Source organism: Talpa europaea, assembly GCF_964194135.1.
Source record: "Talpa europaea genome assembly, chromosome: 1".
Lineage (NCBI taxonomy): Eukaryota > Metazoa > Chordata > Mammalia > Eulipotyphla > Talpidae > Talpa > Talpa europaea.
Genome location: NC_140073.1, coordinates 11,488,512 through 11,504,877, shown reverse-complemented (window position 1 = coordinate 11,504,877; position 16,366 = coordinate 11,488,512). Strand labels below are relative to the sequence as shown.

Sequence of the window (16,366 nt, the reverse complement as noted above, 5' to 3'; positions counted from 1 at the left end):
GTGTGACAGTCACTGTGAGGATAATTGGTAGACATTAGGACCAATCTTATAGGTATGCCAAAGTCATCTTAAGTATGATGCAAATTTTCCTTTTCTGCAAAGGAATTATGATAATTATAACTAAAAAATGAACTATAATCCTGTTCTGGTAATATTTTTCCAGGTAGACTATAAGCTACATAGTGTTTTATTTATCTCTCTACCTAGAAAGATGAAATCAATATACATTATATCAATAAATAATATGTAATGAATCATTTAATGACATTTTTGTAGTGTTATGCTAATTTTAGTTTCACATATAGTTTGCAACAAATCTTAGCCATGAAATTCTACCATTTTGAATTTATTATTTTGGGTATTTGTTTGGTTATTATATATCTTTGACCAGTTTCTAAAGCTCATATAAAGTTATTTTAATTTGTTTGTTTTCCCAACGTTTCTATGGGGGAAATTAGGATTAGCTTGGGACATACAAAGCTGCCATCTTTTTCTGGAGTCACTTTTAAAGGATTTCCTGGGAAGTATCCTTTATAGTTAAAGTTACGGGAATCGTGAAATGCTTAGTTTTCATAAATCATGCGACACACTGTGAAATAAAAAGATCTGGGTATATAGGAGAGTTTTTGGTCTATATTTTCCATCATATCTTTTTGTACCATTACAGTGTTTTTTCAAAAGCATAAAATGTTAGCTTCCAGTTGGCTCATATTTGGTCTGATAATTCTGTTTTGAAATAGCAAGAGTTTGATCCTGTCTGGGCTGAGATCTCCGTGGATCTTGCCTTGTCTTCTTGCCTTCTTAGTGAAAAAGATATCTTCCTGTGTGACCAAACTCTATTTCACATAATTTTCCCCTTGAAGTTCGCACAGCTGTGTATTGACTTTTATTCTGCCTTTGGAAGTCCTGCAAGCTGCAGAGTTTCATTCATAGAGGAGGCATTAGAGACTCTGGTGTCAACTGGATTAGGATTGTAGTCTGGCTCACTAGCTAATGAGCAATGCATGCACATTTTCCCAGTTCTTGAATATATTGATACTAGTATATTATTTACTATATTATAATATTCTTTATATAAATATAATAGTATATATAAATATATAAATATGGAATTTATAAATGTAATTACTACTCTTTCATTTGGTTATTTTAAGCCTTGAATGAGATAATGTGTGTAAAGCATCCAGGACAATGTCTGGTACTCAGTTGGTGCTTAATTAATGTCCCTGTCTTTGTTGCTTTCTTCATTTGTGTCCAATTTTTTTCATCCTTTGAAATTTATGATTTATGATTCAATTTTATGTAGCTATTATATTAGAGACCATGAGGAATTTTCAGAAATATGAGAGTAAACAAAATAAAATTAATATTAAGATTATTGTTATTAATGCTGAATAATTTACTTTAAAAATGTGAATGTCACCTGTATTAAAATCAGGATAAGGGAAACCTCATACTTACATGAACTTTTAAAATGACAAATAAGAAAGGCATGACTAAATAAGAATGCATTGACTGTTATAACTTAGGCTGTAAATGTGGCAGATATTATGAAGGCATTGTTTTGCATAATCCAAGATCTATGACATTGCTGCAATTATTCCTGTCTTTAGACTAATTAACTAGACTCTGAGAAACTGAAATAACAAGTTCAAAGAGTTGTCAAAGTTGATTTGAATCTATGTAGTTTTAGATTTAATTCATTCATTCATTCATTCATTCATTCATTCATTCATTCATTCATTTATACAAGCACTGGGTACAGTCAGAAGTGTGGGAGGGTGAGAGAATTCACCAGAGCAGAGTGGGGAGCAGAGCAGGCAGAAGGACCAAAGTACACTGCTGAGGGGAGCAGTGGGCGGCAGGAGAGGTCTGTGCACCAGGTGGGACCCTCCTCCAGTTGCTGGGGAGCAGCCGGGGATCAAACCTGCACTGCAGAGGCTGTGGGCAGCTTCACAATCCAGTGCTCAACCGCTGCACCACCGGGGAGGCCTGAATCTATGTAGTTTTGTTCTAGAATTGAACTGTAAATTACTATGGGAAATATCACATTCATGACACACACCTATGTAAACATTTTCTAGTGGTGGAACATAAACAATAAATAAGTAAATACATAAAAAAGATAAAGAGTAAGTTAAGTCCTTAAAATAATAAGGAAGCGATGTGATAGTGACTCAAAAGGTAGGCAGGCACTTTAAAAAGGGGTGTTCAAAACAAGAAACCCAAGAGCAAGAATTTAGAGCATTTATCAAACCATGTGCATGGATGAGAAAAATTGAGCAAAAGTTCGTGAGTAACTACTAAGAGGCGTTTCTGTACATGGAAGGGGAATTTTTTCTGACCTGGATACATAGACTAACTACTCTCTTCTCTTCTGACTCAAGGATCAACTAGCAACTTTAACCCCATGTCATTAATTCAGCTCTAATTAAAATCTGGATGAAGCTGAAGAGAACACATAGATGTAGACACACATCTATATCTATGTATTTATACACACAAATGTGTATACACACGTGTTATACATATATATTTGTTGAAGCAAATATTACCTCCAGATGTTGAGCTTACATAATTTGTAGAGTGCAAGTTATCAGTTTAACCAAATTTATACTGAAGTGTAATTGTTGTAAATTTAACAGTTGATAAAACTACGCACAATTGTTCTTCCCTATTCAAAAATGGAGGAACCAATTTTCCTGTCTAAATCAAGCAAACACACCAGGAAAAAAATGAAATCATGGTTTTCAAGACATTAGATATCACACACTGTTGACAGTGATCACGGAGAGATGGGTCACTAACAAACTGAACCCTAGGATTGTTACGATTCATTGCCTTTACAGTGTGTCCATGGTGTGGTACAGAGAATGATGCCTAGGAAGATCTGGGGACACTCCGTGAATTGAGATGAAATTCAGAGTTGGAGGGATCAAGGCATTGAGGATTCTGATAATTAATGCTATAGAATACTGAAGAGAGGGAGAGGTCGGGGGATAGGGGGGTACAGGGAGAGGGATTGAGAGATAGGAGCAGGAGGGGAGAAAGGACGAGCAGAGGAGGAGGAGTTAGGGGAGAAGAGATGAGAAATGGGAAAATGAGGGAGAAATAAAATTGGGGGAGAGAGAATGCTGAACCGTAGAGGACTCCCCTCAATTGTCTATCAGCGTAAATACATTGGAGGAAGCTACTTGAGACTGGGGTGAATATCTACCCAGGTGGTTTAGGAAATGGGTGTTGCCATTACTCACACTGGCCCAGGAATGGTGCCCATTTTCATCAGCTGGACAACCTCACAGTTCACAGGGCAAGGACACTGGGTTGAAGACTTAGGGAGATCTTGCCTCAGTAGTGGATGTAATTAACTCTAGACAGAGCATTGCTCCAGACCTTCCTAATAAACCATAATAGAAAGACTAGGAAACAGATGCAAGATGGAAACATTCAGGGCCTCCCCGGTGGCGCAGCGGTTAAGGGCTGGGTTGGGAAGCTGCCCACAGCCTCTGCAGTGCGGGTTCGATCCCCGGCTGCTCCCTGGCCACCGGAGGAGGGTCCCAAATGGCGCGCAGACCTCTCTTGCCGCCCACTGCTCCCCTCAGCAGTGTACTTCGGTCCTTCTGCCTGCTATGCTCCCCGCTCTGGCTCTGGTGAATTCTCTCACCCTCCTGCGCTTCTGACTGTACCCAGTGCTTGTATAAATAAATAAAATAAATAAATCTTAAAAAAAAGATGGAAACATTCAAAATCAAACTATTTTCAAGCTGCTCAATTACATCTCAGAACAAACTCTAGCGTATTCATAGCAATACAAAATAACCAGTACTTACATGAAGAAATCTCAATGTCTGGCATTCAATTCATGGCTGTTAGGCATGAAAAGAAGCAGAAAATCATGTCATGCCCTTAGTAAAGAGAATAATAAACTCACATCAACCCAGAAACCCAGAACTCACACAAATATTAATAGTAATAGAGTACTAGAAAAGTAATTATTGTAGTGTCCATCTGTTGAAAAATTAATAGACATATGGAAGAGAAAGTAGTCCCAAACTGAACTTCTAAAGAGATAAAAGTTAAAATACTTGAGATGAAAGTGCTAGATGAAACTAGAAAGAGAGTAGATATTGCAGAAGACAAGATTATTAAAAAGGAAATTATCTCAAATAAAATTCAGCAAACATTTTAAGAAAGGAAATCATCTCCATGGATTGTGGATCAACTTCATGTGCCCAATGTATGTATAATTGGGATATCTGAAGGTAAGGAAAGTGTTAAAGGGCAGAAAACTTATTTAGAGTTATGCATTATCTCTAAAGTTGATGAAATCTATATAAATGCAGACCCAAGGGGCTTAAGCTCAAGAATAAGAAACATGAATATAACTACAAAGGCTTACCATAATCAAGCCACTCAAAATAAATAATACACAGAAAAATCTTAAAAGCTGAAAATATGTATGAAGGAAAAATTAGGATGATTACAACTTCTTTGTGGGAGAGGAGATAGGAGCACCATTTTTATTGTATTTAAAGAAAACATTGGGCATGATCACTTCTAGCTCCATCCATGTTGCTGCAAACTGCATGTGTTTATCTTTTTTGATTGCTGAGTAATATTCCATAGTGTGCTCAGCGAAATAAGACAGAAAGAAAAAGAAAAATACCGGATGGTCTCACTCATAGCAGGAATTTAGAAAACCTAAATAAGGGACCAGGAAAAAGACTAATTAATGCAAAGTAAAAATCAAAATCAACAAGCAACTCTAAACCAGAGACACATTACTACAGGGCCGGGGAGGTGGAGGGGCAGGGAAAGGAAGGACTAGGGTCAAAATAAGGGGGGGTGCAATTGTATGGGAAATATAACCAAAATGAAAATGCATACATTGTGCAAAAATGAAAAATGATGTAAGAATTATATAAAAAATAAAAATGAAAAACAAAACAAAAAAAATAAAGAAAACATTGGTAAGTTACTATTCTATGCAAGGCAAAAACACACTTTCAGGACATACAAAAGCTGAAAGAATGCATCAATATCATATTCTTACCTAAAATACGTTAAAGGAAATCCTTTAGAATGAGGAAAAATGACACTGATTGGAAATACACATCTGCACAAAGGAATATAGACAACAGACATAGTAATGACATGAATAAACATGGAAGTTTGAAAAAATTTGATGTCTTAAAAAGTTACTTTTTTTTAAAACAATCTTGTTTTTTTTTTTACCAGTGTAGGATTTCTCCCCTCAGGTGCTGTCACCATAATTTTCCCACCATCAACCTGCCCACAGGCCTCCACCACACTCCACTTCACTTCCCTTCTGCTTCCTTCCTCCTCCACTCTCTCCCTCTCCCTCCCCCTGCCCCCCTGAATGTCTCAGATATACACTCTTTTCAAGGGTCATTCTTACATTTTGTCTTTATTTGATCCTTTGTTTAGTTTCTGTAGATTCCTCTTACAAGTGAAACCATCCAATATTTATCATCTCTTAAAATATACATGATAGTAGTATGTTGTGGGGTTTTTAACATGGAATCATGCACAATGCATGATTATAAAACCTTAATAGCTAAAAGGAGAAAAAAGCAAGTTTATGCCCATAAAAGTACATGAAGTGGTATGCTATCATTTGATAGAATGTGACAAGTTAGATATGTATGTTATAAACTCCAAAGTAAACCAATGAAATGAAATTAAAAACAATAGCTAATAAGTCAGCTAAGGAGATAAAATGAAATAGAAACATAATACAAAAAAAGCAAAAAAAGAAGGAAAAAGGGAATAAATAACTTATGGAACATGTGAAAAAAGTAGCAAGAAGATATACTTCAAATTAATTATGTTGATAATTACATGAAGAGTAAATGAACTGGACATTGCCATTAAAATGTAGAGACTACAGATTGAATTAAAAAATCAAGAGTTATATGCCATGCATATATAAAAACATGAAAAGATTTAAAGCTTTGGTAATTCGTGTTTTCCTATGAAATTTTTTAGCTCCAATCTTCAAATTTCATTTTGTGGAGTTGCTAAACTTTGTAAGATTCTTAACAATTTTTTTAGTACTCTAATTGTGATTTCATAATTACAACTATGTAGCATTGTTAAAGATCTTTAATATCTCTTAAAATTGTTATATAGTTGTAAATTTTAACTGTAAAATATTTGATATATTACATGCATAGCGTGCTAAATTCAGTTACTATATCTAATAATTTATAAATTATTTCTCATTTGCTACATTCACAGTGTTATTATTTGCAAACTGGCAATTTTTATCCTCTTTTTTAATGCCAGTTTTTTCTTGCTTTATTGCCCTGGTTAGATTTATCAGTACACTGCTAAACTGATGTACTTATCATGGATATCTTTGCTTCATTCCTGACATTGGGAGAATATTTAGTTTTTTCCTTTTGAGATTTTTTTATAATAAATGGGTGTTGGATTTTTACCATTTTTTTTCCTGTTTATTGAGGTGATTATAAATTATACTAAATTTTGTTAATGTGTTGAATTATATTAAGTGATTTTGAATGCTGAAACAACCATTCATTGCTCGGATAAAACCCACTTTTGATAAATATTGTGATCAGAAATTTGGGTCTATGTTAACGCATATTTATCTGATTTATTTTCTTGTGATGCCTTTGTTTCACTCTGGTATAAGGGTTATGTGAGTGTATATAGTGAATTAGGAAGTATTTTAATTTTCTCTCATCTCTGAAAGTGCTTATGTAAAATTGGTACTATTAATTTAATTTTATTTTTTGTAACAATTGTTTATTTATATTTTATCAGTACATTATTTAGAAACCATGATTTTTACATGGTTTCTTCTTTTATTTTTTATTAATATTTTATTTTATATAATTCTTACATTTTTCATTTTTGCACAATGTATGCATTTTCATTTTGGTTATATTCCCCATACAATTGCACCCCCACCCCCTTATTTTGACCCTAGTCCTTCCTCTCCCTGTCCCTCCCCACCCCAGTTATGTGTCTCTGGTTTATAGTTACTTGTTGATTTTGATTTTTACTTTGTATTAATTAGTCTTTTTCCTGGTCCCTTATTTAGGTTTTCTAAATTCCTGCTATGAGTGAGACCATCCGGTATTTTTCTTTTTCTTTCTGGCTTATTTCGCTGAGCATGATCCCTTCTAGCTCCATCCATGTTGCTGCAAACTGCATGTGCTTATCTTTTTTGATTGCTGAGTAATATTCCATGGTGTATATGTACCACATCTTCTTGATCCAGTCATCTATTTTTTGGGCATTTGGGTTGTTTCCATAGCTTAGCTATTGTAAATAGTGCTGCTATAAACATAGGGGTGCAGGTGCCCTTTGGAATTGATGTTTCTGTGTCCTTTGGATAAATGCCTAGGAGTGGAATTGCTGTATCATATGGAAGCTCTATGTTTAATAGGTCAAGAAATCTCCACACAGCTCTCCATAGTGGTTGGACCAGTGGTACTATTAATTTTAAATGGAATTTATTGATAAAGCTATATGGGATTGGAATTTTGTTTTGGGAGGAGAAGGATTTTAAATAATCTACTTACAGATATTAGATGATTAAAGTTTATAATTCTCTGTGTTTAGAAAGTTGTATTTTTTCATGGAAGTGGTCCACTTTCTTAGTTGGCAAATATATTGTCATACATTCTAATATCCTTTTCTTTTTAAGGTCTGTAGAGTCAGCAGTGATGATCCCGTCTTCATTCTTGATTATTTTGTTTCAATTTCTGTTGAAAATTTATTTAAAAAATATTTCATCGATATTTCATCTTTAATTCATGGGTAATTTACAATTGTATAAGTTAATTTAGAATAAATAGGTTTTGTTTAAATATATTATTAACAATGAGTTGAATTCTATTATCAGATATATATTCTGATTTAAGTTCTTTGAAATGCATTGGAATTTGTTTTATGGCAAGTTCCATAATTATCCATGGGGAACGTTCCATGAGCTCTTGAGATAAAGAAAATTATCTCACAACTGTTTTCTCTTCAGCCCTCCTGTGTGAAATCAGACACTGTCATCTTTCCTATCTGAAACAATATCAGAAACTCAAGATTCTTACTTTGAGGGAAGAACTCTTCTTTATCTGCACTAGAATCAAGTTTTCAGTGACTTATTCTGAAATTAACTTTCATCTTTTTTGGAAGTCATTTCATTCTTCTGCAAAGACAGTTTTGCCTATTTTTAAGATCATGATAAGAACTAGAGTTTTGAGGAATTTCATTTCATCCCAGACTGGACTTTTCCCTTTTGATGAAGTCATATTTTTATGATTTCCCTCCAGAGGGCATGGTTCTGTAAGTCCTGTTCTACATGTTGATTATCCAGGGGACATCTCTGGAGATGCAAAGTCTGCCCTCAGAATTATGATTAAGGTCCCTATGAATTTAATTAGAGATCACCCTTGGAGAAGCACCAAGTGAATGACTCAACAATATGTGCTCTAGTTCAAATGTCTACAAGTGTTTATAGACCTTTATCTTTCTCTCAGAGAATGTCTGTCTATGTCAGTCTTCACATGACTGGCTTTTTCAGAAATTGAAATAATGAACTCAAACATAATAAACTATGTTCAATTTGTGGGATTATTATCCATCCTTTAGGCAACCCAAAGTTCAACTATTCCCTATGAAGACAGGCCATTATAATAATTTGATTATTTCTGGGCAAATCAAATGTTACTCCATCCTTTTAATTCCATTGGCATAAAGCAAATGTTTTAAGATATTAATTTAGACAATTCAGTTTTTTTCCCACTACAAAGTTGACTATTTTTTAACCTCAAAGTATTGATTTTAACATTTGTTTTTCAGGACAAAACTACCAACAGTGAAACTTTTGGAATTTTGTTCACAGTCAAGATTTAGACTTCTTTACTTTACTGGACATGTGCAATTCATTTTGAAAACCCCACCAATTTAAAAGAATGAGATGAATCACACTTCCTGCAAGAATGGAATGATTTGCCTGCATGGAAACAGTTCAAGATCCAGCGATGGTGCATGTATTGTGTTGTTTTGCTATCTGTGTTGCCATCAGTGCACAAAGGACCAGAACCCAGGAGGTGGACTGAATGACTCTCATTACGCAGGTAATCCAGAAAGTATATTTTTACACAAGATGCTGAACTAGCCTTTACTTTTTGCAAGAAAACATTATTGGTGTGAGAATTAAGTTCTCCTATGTGGTTCTGATAATCAATTCTGTTAGGTATCCTTTGTAATTATTAACATGTGCGAATTGACTTAACTGTAATACTCTTTGGGATATGTTTATAATATAAAGATTTAGAATAAATTTTCCTTCTCTAAAATCAGTCTTCCCAAACACTAAGTTTAGGTGTAACTTAAGTGAGAGCTTTTAAGGGAAGGCACTTTGAAATTTCATGATAAATTCAACTGATATATTTTCTGAGTATTGTTAATCTTAAAAATAGAAGATGCTAGAGCTTCTATAAAATTTGATGGGTGATTTTCAAGAATCAAAGGTATATTTTAACAAATAAACTTTTATCTCAATTCCTGTTTTCTTATTTAGAGGCATATTTTCGCATTCTATCATGAATTTATTAGTCATTTGGATATAATCTTCCTTTATTTGCTTGTTGATATTCTTTTCCTTGATATTGGTTTGTCTTTTACTTGTTAATTGGGTTAGAGTTCCTTGTCTATTTTAGATAATAACTCTGCATATCCTCCAAAATGTTAATCTTTTACAAAACTTTTTTAATATTTTGACTTTATGGTATCTTTGAAATTTCCAAGTATGTCTATTTTTGATTCAATGATTCATTAAAAAGATTCTTCCACCCATGGGAAATCATATTTTTATCAACTTGAAAGTAAATATGAAGTAAATCTTGCTTTAGATTTTCATCGTTTTTAAATATTTTTATTTGTTTATAAGCTATAAGCTCTATGTACAACTTTATTACCCCCAGGTGGAAAGATAGTTGTGGCAATCCATTTATTTAATAATATCCCTTTTCCCTACATATGTCTCTATTTTTCTCTCCATCAGTCTGTAAGATTATTCTGGTTAGGGACTATGCTTTAAACAGTCTTGAATTCTTATAAATTGAATGTACTGGAATATATTAAACCATAATATAATGCCTCTTTGTTGAATGAATAAACACATTTCTTAAAATTTTAGGAAACTTCTAGTAATCATTACATTTACAGGTATTTTTTCCTGACTCAAGTATAAGACATTAGAAGAAAAACCTATGGATCAAAGGAACAATGTGACTGAGTTTATTCTCTTGGGACTTACTCAGAGCCTCCAGGGTCAGAGAGTATTATTTGTTGTGTTCTTGCTCATCTATATTGTAACAATGGTAGGCAACCTACTCATTGTTGTGACTGTGGTGGTCAGCCCAACCCTGGATGCCCCTATGTACTTCTTTCTTGGGTACTTATCCTTTATGGATGCTGTGTATTCCACTACAGTTTCCCCAAATATGATTATAGACTTACTCTATGAGAAGAAAACCATTTCCTTCAAAGCATGCATGACCCAGCTTTTTATTGGGCACTTATTTGGTGGTGCTGAGATTTTACTCTTGGTGGTCATGGCTTATGATCGCTATGTGGCCATCTGCAAACCCTTGCATTATTTGACCATCATGAATCAAAGGATGTGTGTTCTACTACTGCTGTTGGCCTGGGTTGGTGGATTTCTGCATGCTGTAGTTCAACTTCTCTTTGTATACAACCTTCCCTTCTGTGGCCCCAATGTCATTGACCACTTCATCTGTGACATGTACCCCTTACTAAAACTTGCCTGCACAGACACCTATGTTATTGGCCTCACTGTGGTTGCCAATGATGGGGCAATTTGTGTAGTCATTTTCATGCTCTTACTCATCTCCTATGGGGTCATTCTTCACTCCCTGAAGAATCTTAGTCAGGAAGGGAGACGTAAAGCCTTATCTACCTGTGGCTCCCACATTACTGTAGTGGTCCTCTACTTTGTACCCTGTATTTTTATGTATGTGAGACCTCCTTCTACTCTACCCATTGATAAATCCTTGACTGTGTTTTACACCGTTATCACTCCTATGTTAAACCCCCTAATCTATACTCTGAGAAATGGAGAGATGAAAAATGCTATGAAAAAGCTCTGGACCAGAAAAAGAAAATGAAGTGGCTGAGAAATATTACCACCTATTTTCACTGAAGAACTGCTTCTTTCAGGAAAGCCATGTGTGAGTATTTAATTTTATTAAATTTCTCCTAAGGTTTAATGATTTGTTCATGATTAAAACATTTATTATATGAATACTTCTAATTATCAAAGACAGATCAAAGACTTTCATGTGTTAGGAAAATATATGCTCAGTTTTTATATATAAAATGTCTCTGTCAAAACAATAGATTTATGTTCCATGTGATGACTTATACTATAGTTACCATAAATTTACCTTTTATATGGAAGATTTTTTGTCATGTTTTAAGTAATATTTTTCAGAATTAATAGTGTTCATTACAAATTTCAGAAAAAATAAGAAATGTGACTTAAAAAACCTGGTTCACTCTAGCCCACACAAAGAAAGCTGTTATAATTTTTAAAGTTCTTACCTTATTTTTATATCTTCAGGGTACTTTAAATAATTTTGCTTATATTACTTAGCATGTTAGGGCTAAAGAAAAATGTTGCTTCAAAATTCTAATTTTATTCTTAAGGTGCCATAGGATATAATAACATCTGAACAATACAAGTATGCAGAAAAAAACCTAAATATTACTTTTATTCCTGATGGGAAATCAAATATCTGATTTTATCACAATTTATATTATTAAGTTCTCCACTGCTATAGACTGAACATTTGTGTTTCTCCAAAGTTCATAAGTTAACTTGTTTATAATGTGGTGGAAAATGATTAGGTCGCAAACATAGAACCCTTCTGAATGGCATTAATGCCCTTACAAAAGAGCCCCAGAGAGGACACTTGAATCTTTTGCCACAGAAGAAAACTCAGGTCAAAGATGGCTCCTTCTCGTCTAAGAAGTAGTCCTTTCTGGGCATGGAATCTGCCATCTGCCAACTTGATAATTGGAGTTCTCAGGCCTCTAGAACAGTGAGAAATTAATGTTTGTTGCTTGGATCGCCCATTTGATACTCATTCTGTTATAGCAGCCTAAATAGATAAAGACATTTGGTTAATTTTCAAATCTCTCTAGCTATTTTGTGTGATGAGATAAAAATACTGGTATTTTTACCTGGTGGCGCAGGCGATTAAGTGCAGCGCTGTGAAGCTGTCCGCAGCCTCTGCAGTGCTGGTTCAATGCCCGCTGGCCTCAGAGCAACCCACATGACGAGCAGACCTCTCCTGTCTCGCCCACTGCTCTCCTCAGCAGTGTATTTCGTCAGTCTGCCTGTTCTGTTCCCCGCTCTGTCTCTGGTGAATCCTCTCAGCCTACCACACATCTGGCCTGTACCCTGGCTCTTGTATAAAAATAAAATAAATCTTAAAAAAAAATACCGGTATTGTTTATGTCTGTCTGTCTATAAGCTACCTTCGAGGAGAGAACATTTCTGAATGTCTTTTGCTTTCTGTCCTATTCCTCTCTGTGCATGATGTCTGGGACAGAGAATCTACTTTATAAACTTGGTCAATTACTTGTGTATTCCTGAATTCCTTTTCTTCTCAAATTGCATTGACTTATCAATTGTTTGTATAATTATGTAATTTTAGGAGCACAGCCTCATAGCTCCTTATGTGAACATGCTTCACTCACCCGATGTATTGGACTGAGAATCTTTACTAATGAATTTTGATGAATTCTTTCTATATATGTATACACATTCTTTCTATGTATATATATATATGTGTGTGTGTGTGTATGTGTGTGTGTGTTGTTATGTATACTCTACAATTATTTACTCTCCTTTGACATTTCCTGTAACTATTTACCATTACTATGTTATTTAACTATAATTATCAGTGTTCTTATATCTAAAGATATTATTTTAATATTCTTTCATTTTTTCCTATCCTATACTCTTGAAAAATTCCATTCCCTTCTAGTGATGTTTTCTGAGATTCAGTTATTCACCACATGGCTTTATTTTCACTGAACTATAGGTTGTCTCTTGCACTAGAATGTAAATACCAAGACAAAAGGGACGTGATATATATTGTCTTAGTCATAATGGCATACCCAGCACCTGAGGGAGCATCTGACATTCTGTACAACTCAGCAGATATTCTCAATAAGTGACTGGACTTTGTAGTTATTGGAAAAAAATGGTGATTTTTGAAATTAGATGCCTAACTTATGCATATGATGATCAGAATCTTGATTTAAATGCCATGTATATTTCAAATACTAAATCTGATGTATTCTTCTCATATATGTAGAACATCTGTATAAATGGAAATCACAATAGGGATATTAATCATGCTATGATCCTGGGCTTCCTATATACCTAGTTAAGTAAGGTAGTTTACAAAGGCATCTGTGTTTCTCTAGTGATATCTAAATCAGGATCTGGAAAAAGTGAATATAATTTGGATTAAAAACACAAATCTTGAATGTGACAAGAATCAGTCTCTTATAGTCTAAACAAATGAGGTCTATGGAGATCCTCTTTCCTCAAATATTATATAGACATTAGATTTAAGATTTAGACACTAAATTATTTAGTATCTTCACTCTACCATGATAGCTTCTCATCTTGCTTCTTGGAAGGATGTAAAAGGCCGTGGAGAATTTTGGTGAATTGGTGGCCTTCATATTAAATGGCAAACTGAAAATCTGATATTGTATATGCTTCTGAAAATATCCTATAGGAACAGTTAGCAGCAGACAAAAGGGCAAATTCAAACTAAAGTGTCTGCTTTATATGTTCCCCCTTCTTACCCAACATGTGAAATTGCAAATATCAAAGCAAATACTCTTCTAGGCATATATTCATTCAGTAATATTTATTAAACACCTACAAGGTGACTGGCAGAGATCTAACCACACCATGAATGAGAAAACATAACCCCCACCTTTATAGGTTTATAATCATGTAGGGACAACAGAAAATGAAACTCAAGAAAATTTTTAAAGTATATTTTGTGATCACTGATGTTGAGACTGTAATTGCATGAAAAGCTATAAAACAACTGAAGAAAAGACTAGAGAAAGTCATCAGGAAAGATTTGTCCAAGGAGGTAGATGCTGATCTGAAGAAGGAAAACGATGTGATAGAGCTGCCAGAGAAGATTTCTGGGAATGTGAATACCAGCAGTGAGCAGAATTAGAGCAAACCCCAAACCTCTGAAATGGAAAAGGCTTGAATTAATCAAAAGAAAGGTTTAAAAAAAATAAAAGAAACCCCACCAACTGGGAGAACATTTTTGCACCCAACACTAATGATAAAGGACTGATCACAAAAGTCTGCAAAGAGCTGATGAGACTCAACAACAACAAAGAAAATAATCCCGTCAAAAAATGGGCAGAAGCGCTAAAAAGAAACTTCTCTGAAGAGGAAATGCAAATGGCCAACAGGCATATGAAAAAATGTTCAACATCACTTGTAATCAGGGAAATGCAAATCAAAACTACCATGAGATACAATCTTACACCAGTGAGAATGGCACATATTAAAAAAACTAGCAACAACAAATGTTGGCGAGGGTGTGGAGAAAAAGGAACTCTCCTGCACTGTTGGTGGGAGTGCAAACTGGTCCAACCACTATGGAGAGCTGTGTGGAGATTTCTGGACCTACTAAACATAGAGCTTCCATATGATCCAGCAATTCCACTCCTAGGTATTTACCCAAAGGACACAGAAACATCAATTCCAAAGAACACCTGCACCCCTATGTTTATAGCATCACTATTTACAATAGCTAAGCTTTGGAAACAGCCCAAATGCCCAAAAATAGATGACTAGATCAAGAAGATGTGGTACATATACACCATGGAATATTACTCAGCATTCAAAAAAGATAAACACATGCAATTTGCAGCAACATGGATGGCGCTGGAAGGGATCATGCTCAGCGAAATAAGCCAAAAAGAAAAAGAAAAATACCGGATGGTCTCACTCATAGCAGGAATCTAGAAAACTTAAATAAGGGACCAGAAAAATAAATAACTAAAAGAAAGCGAAAATCAAAATCAACAAAAAACTATGAACCAGAGACTTTTTGAGGGGTGAGGGGCGGGAGGGGAGGGATTGGGGTCAGAATGGGGGGGTTGCAATTGTATGGGGAATATAAAAATAAAATTTATTATTTAAAAAATAAAAGAGTTGCCAGAACCGAGTAGAAATGGAACAGATTGAAAACATACTGAAGTGATAGGGAGGTCTTAATGTTATTGGCTCTGTGTGTCCAATGAATTCAAATGAATAGGAAACTGAGATTTCATAGTCTTCACAGGAAGGATATTCCAAAATATGTAAGCTAATGACCACCCAGGGTCCTTTGTTCATCCACAGTTTCCTCATGGCATTTTTCATCTCTGCATTCCATAAGGTGTACATCAACGGGTTTGGAAGGGGTATGAAAATGGTAAAGGACACAGTCATTGCCTTATCTATGGGGTAAGTAGCTATAGGCCTCACATTCAAGAATATAGAGGGCACAAAGAACATGATGACCACTGTGAGGTGGAAACTACAGGTGGAGAAATCTTTGTGCTGTCCTTCAGACCTGTAAGACTTCAAGGAGCAGAGGATAACTGTGTAGGAGGCAATAAGCATAATGAAGATGGCCATATACATCACCCTGGTGTTGAGGATGACTAAGATGCCCAGGACCTGGGTGTCCGTGCAGGCCAGTATCTGCCATAGATCACATATAAAGTGATCTATCACATTGGGACCACAGAAGGGTACTTGGTACATGAAAAGAAACTGTACTGTTGCATGCATGGAACTCCCTAGCCAGGCTGCTCCCAGCAGCACATAGCACTTGCGAGGGCTCATGATGGTCTTGTAGTACAGGGGCTTGCAGATGGCCATGTAGCGGTCATAGGCCATGACAATGAGAACGATGATCCTCACACCACTAAAGAAATACTCTGTGAAGAGCTGGGCCATGCAACCTATGAAAGAGATGGTGGTGATATCGAAGAGGCAGTCCATAATCATCTTGGGGGCAATGACAGAAGAGTAGGTGGCATCTAAAAAAGACAAGACAGTGAGGAAAAAATACATCAGTGACCTCAGACTTGGACTTGTGACCATGGTGGCCACAATGAGTAGGTTTCCCACAATTGTTAACACATACATGATGAGAAATACAACAGAGACTGTTTTCTTCAGCTCTGGATGTGTTGTAATGCCCGAAAGAATGAATTCAGCCACATTGCTTGGATTCTCCAT

At 35.2% G+C, this 16,366-nt stretch overlaps 2 protein-coding genes across 2 annotated transcripts; one reads left to right on the top strand and one right to left on the bottom strand.

The window, feature by feature from the left end:
- Positions 1-10,265: 10,265 nt before the first annotated feature.
- On the top strand, positions 10,266-11,183 carry LOC311171571 (olfactory receptor 4A15-like; the record flags this gene model as incomplete). The annotated part of the gene is made up of 1 exon (XM_084234538.1): positions 10,266-11,183. The coding sequence occupies one exon, from the start codon at positions 10,266-10,268 to the stop codon at positions 11,181-11,183; it is 918 nt and encodes a 305-aa protein (XP_084090664.1).
- Positions 11,184-13,489: 2,306 nt separating this feature from the next.
- LOC311171141 (olfactory receptor 4C6-like) lies at positions 13,490-16,366 on the bottom strand (the record flags this gene model as incomplete). The annotated part of the gene is made up of 2 exons (XM_084233782.1): positions 13,490-13,533; positions 15,331-16,366. 2 exons carry the CDS (start codon positions 16,364-16,366, stop codon positions 13,490-13,492), a joined length of 1,080 nt encoding a protein of 359 aa, XP_084089908.1.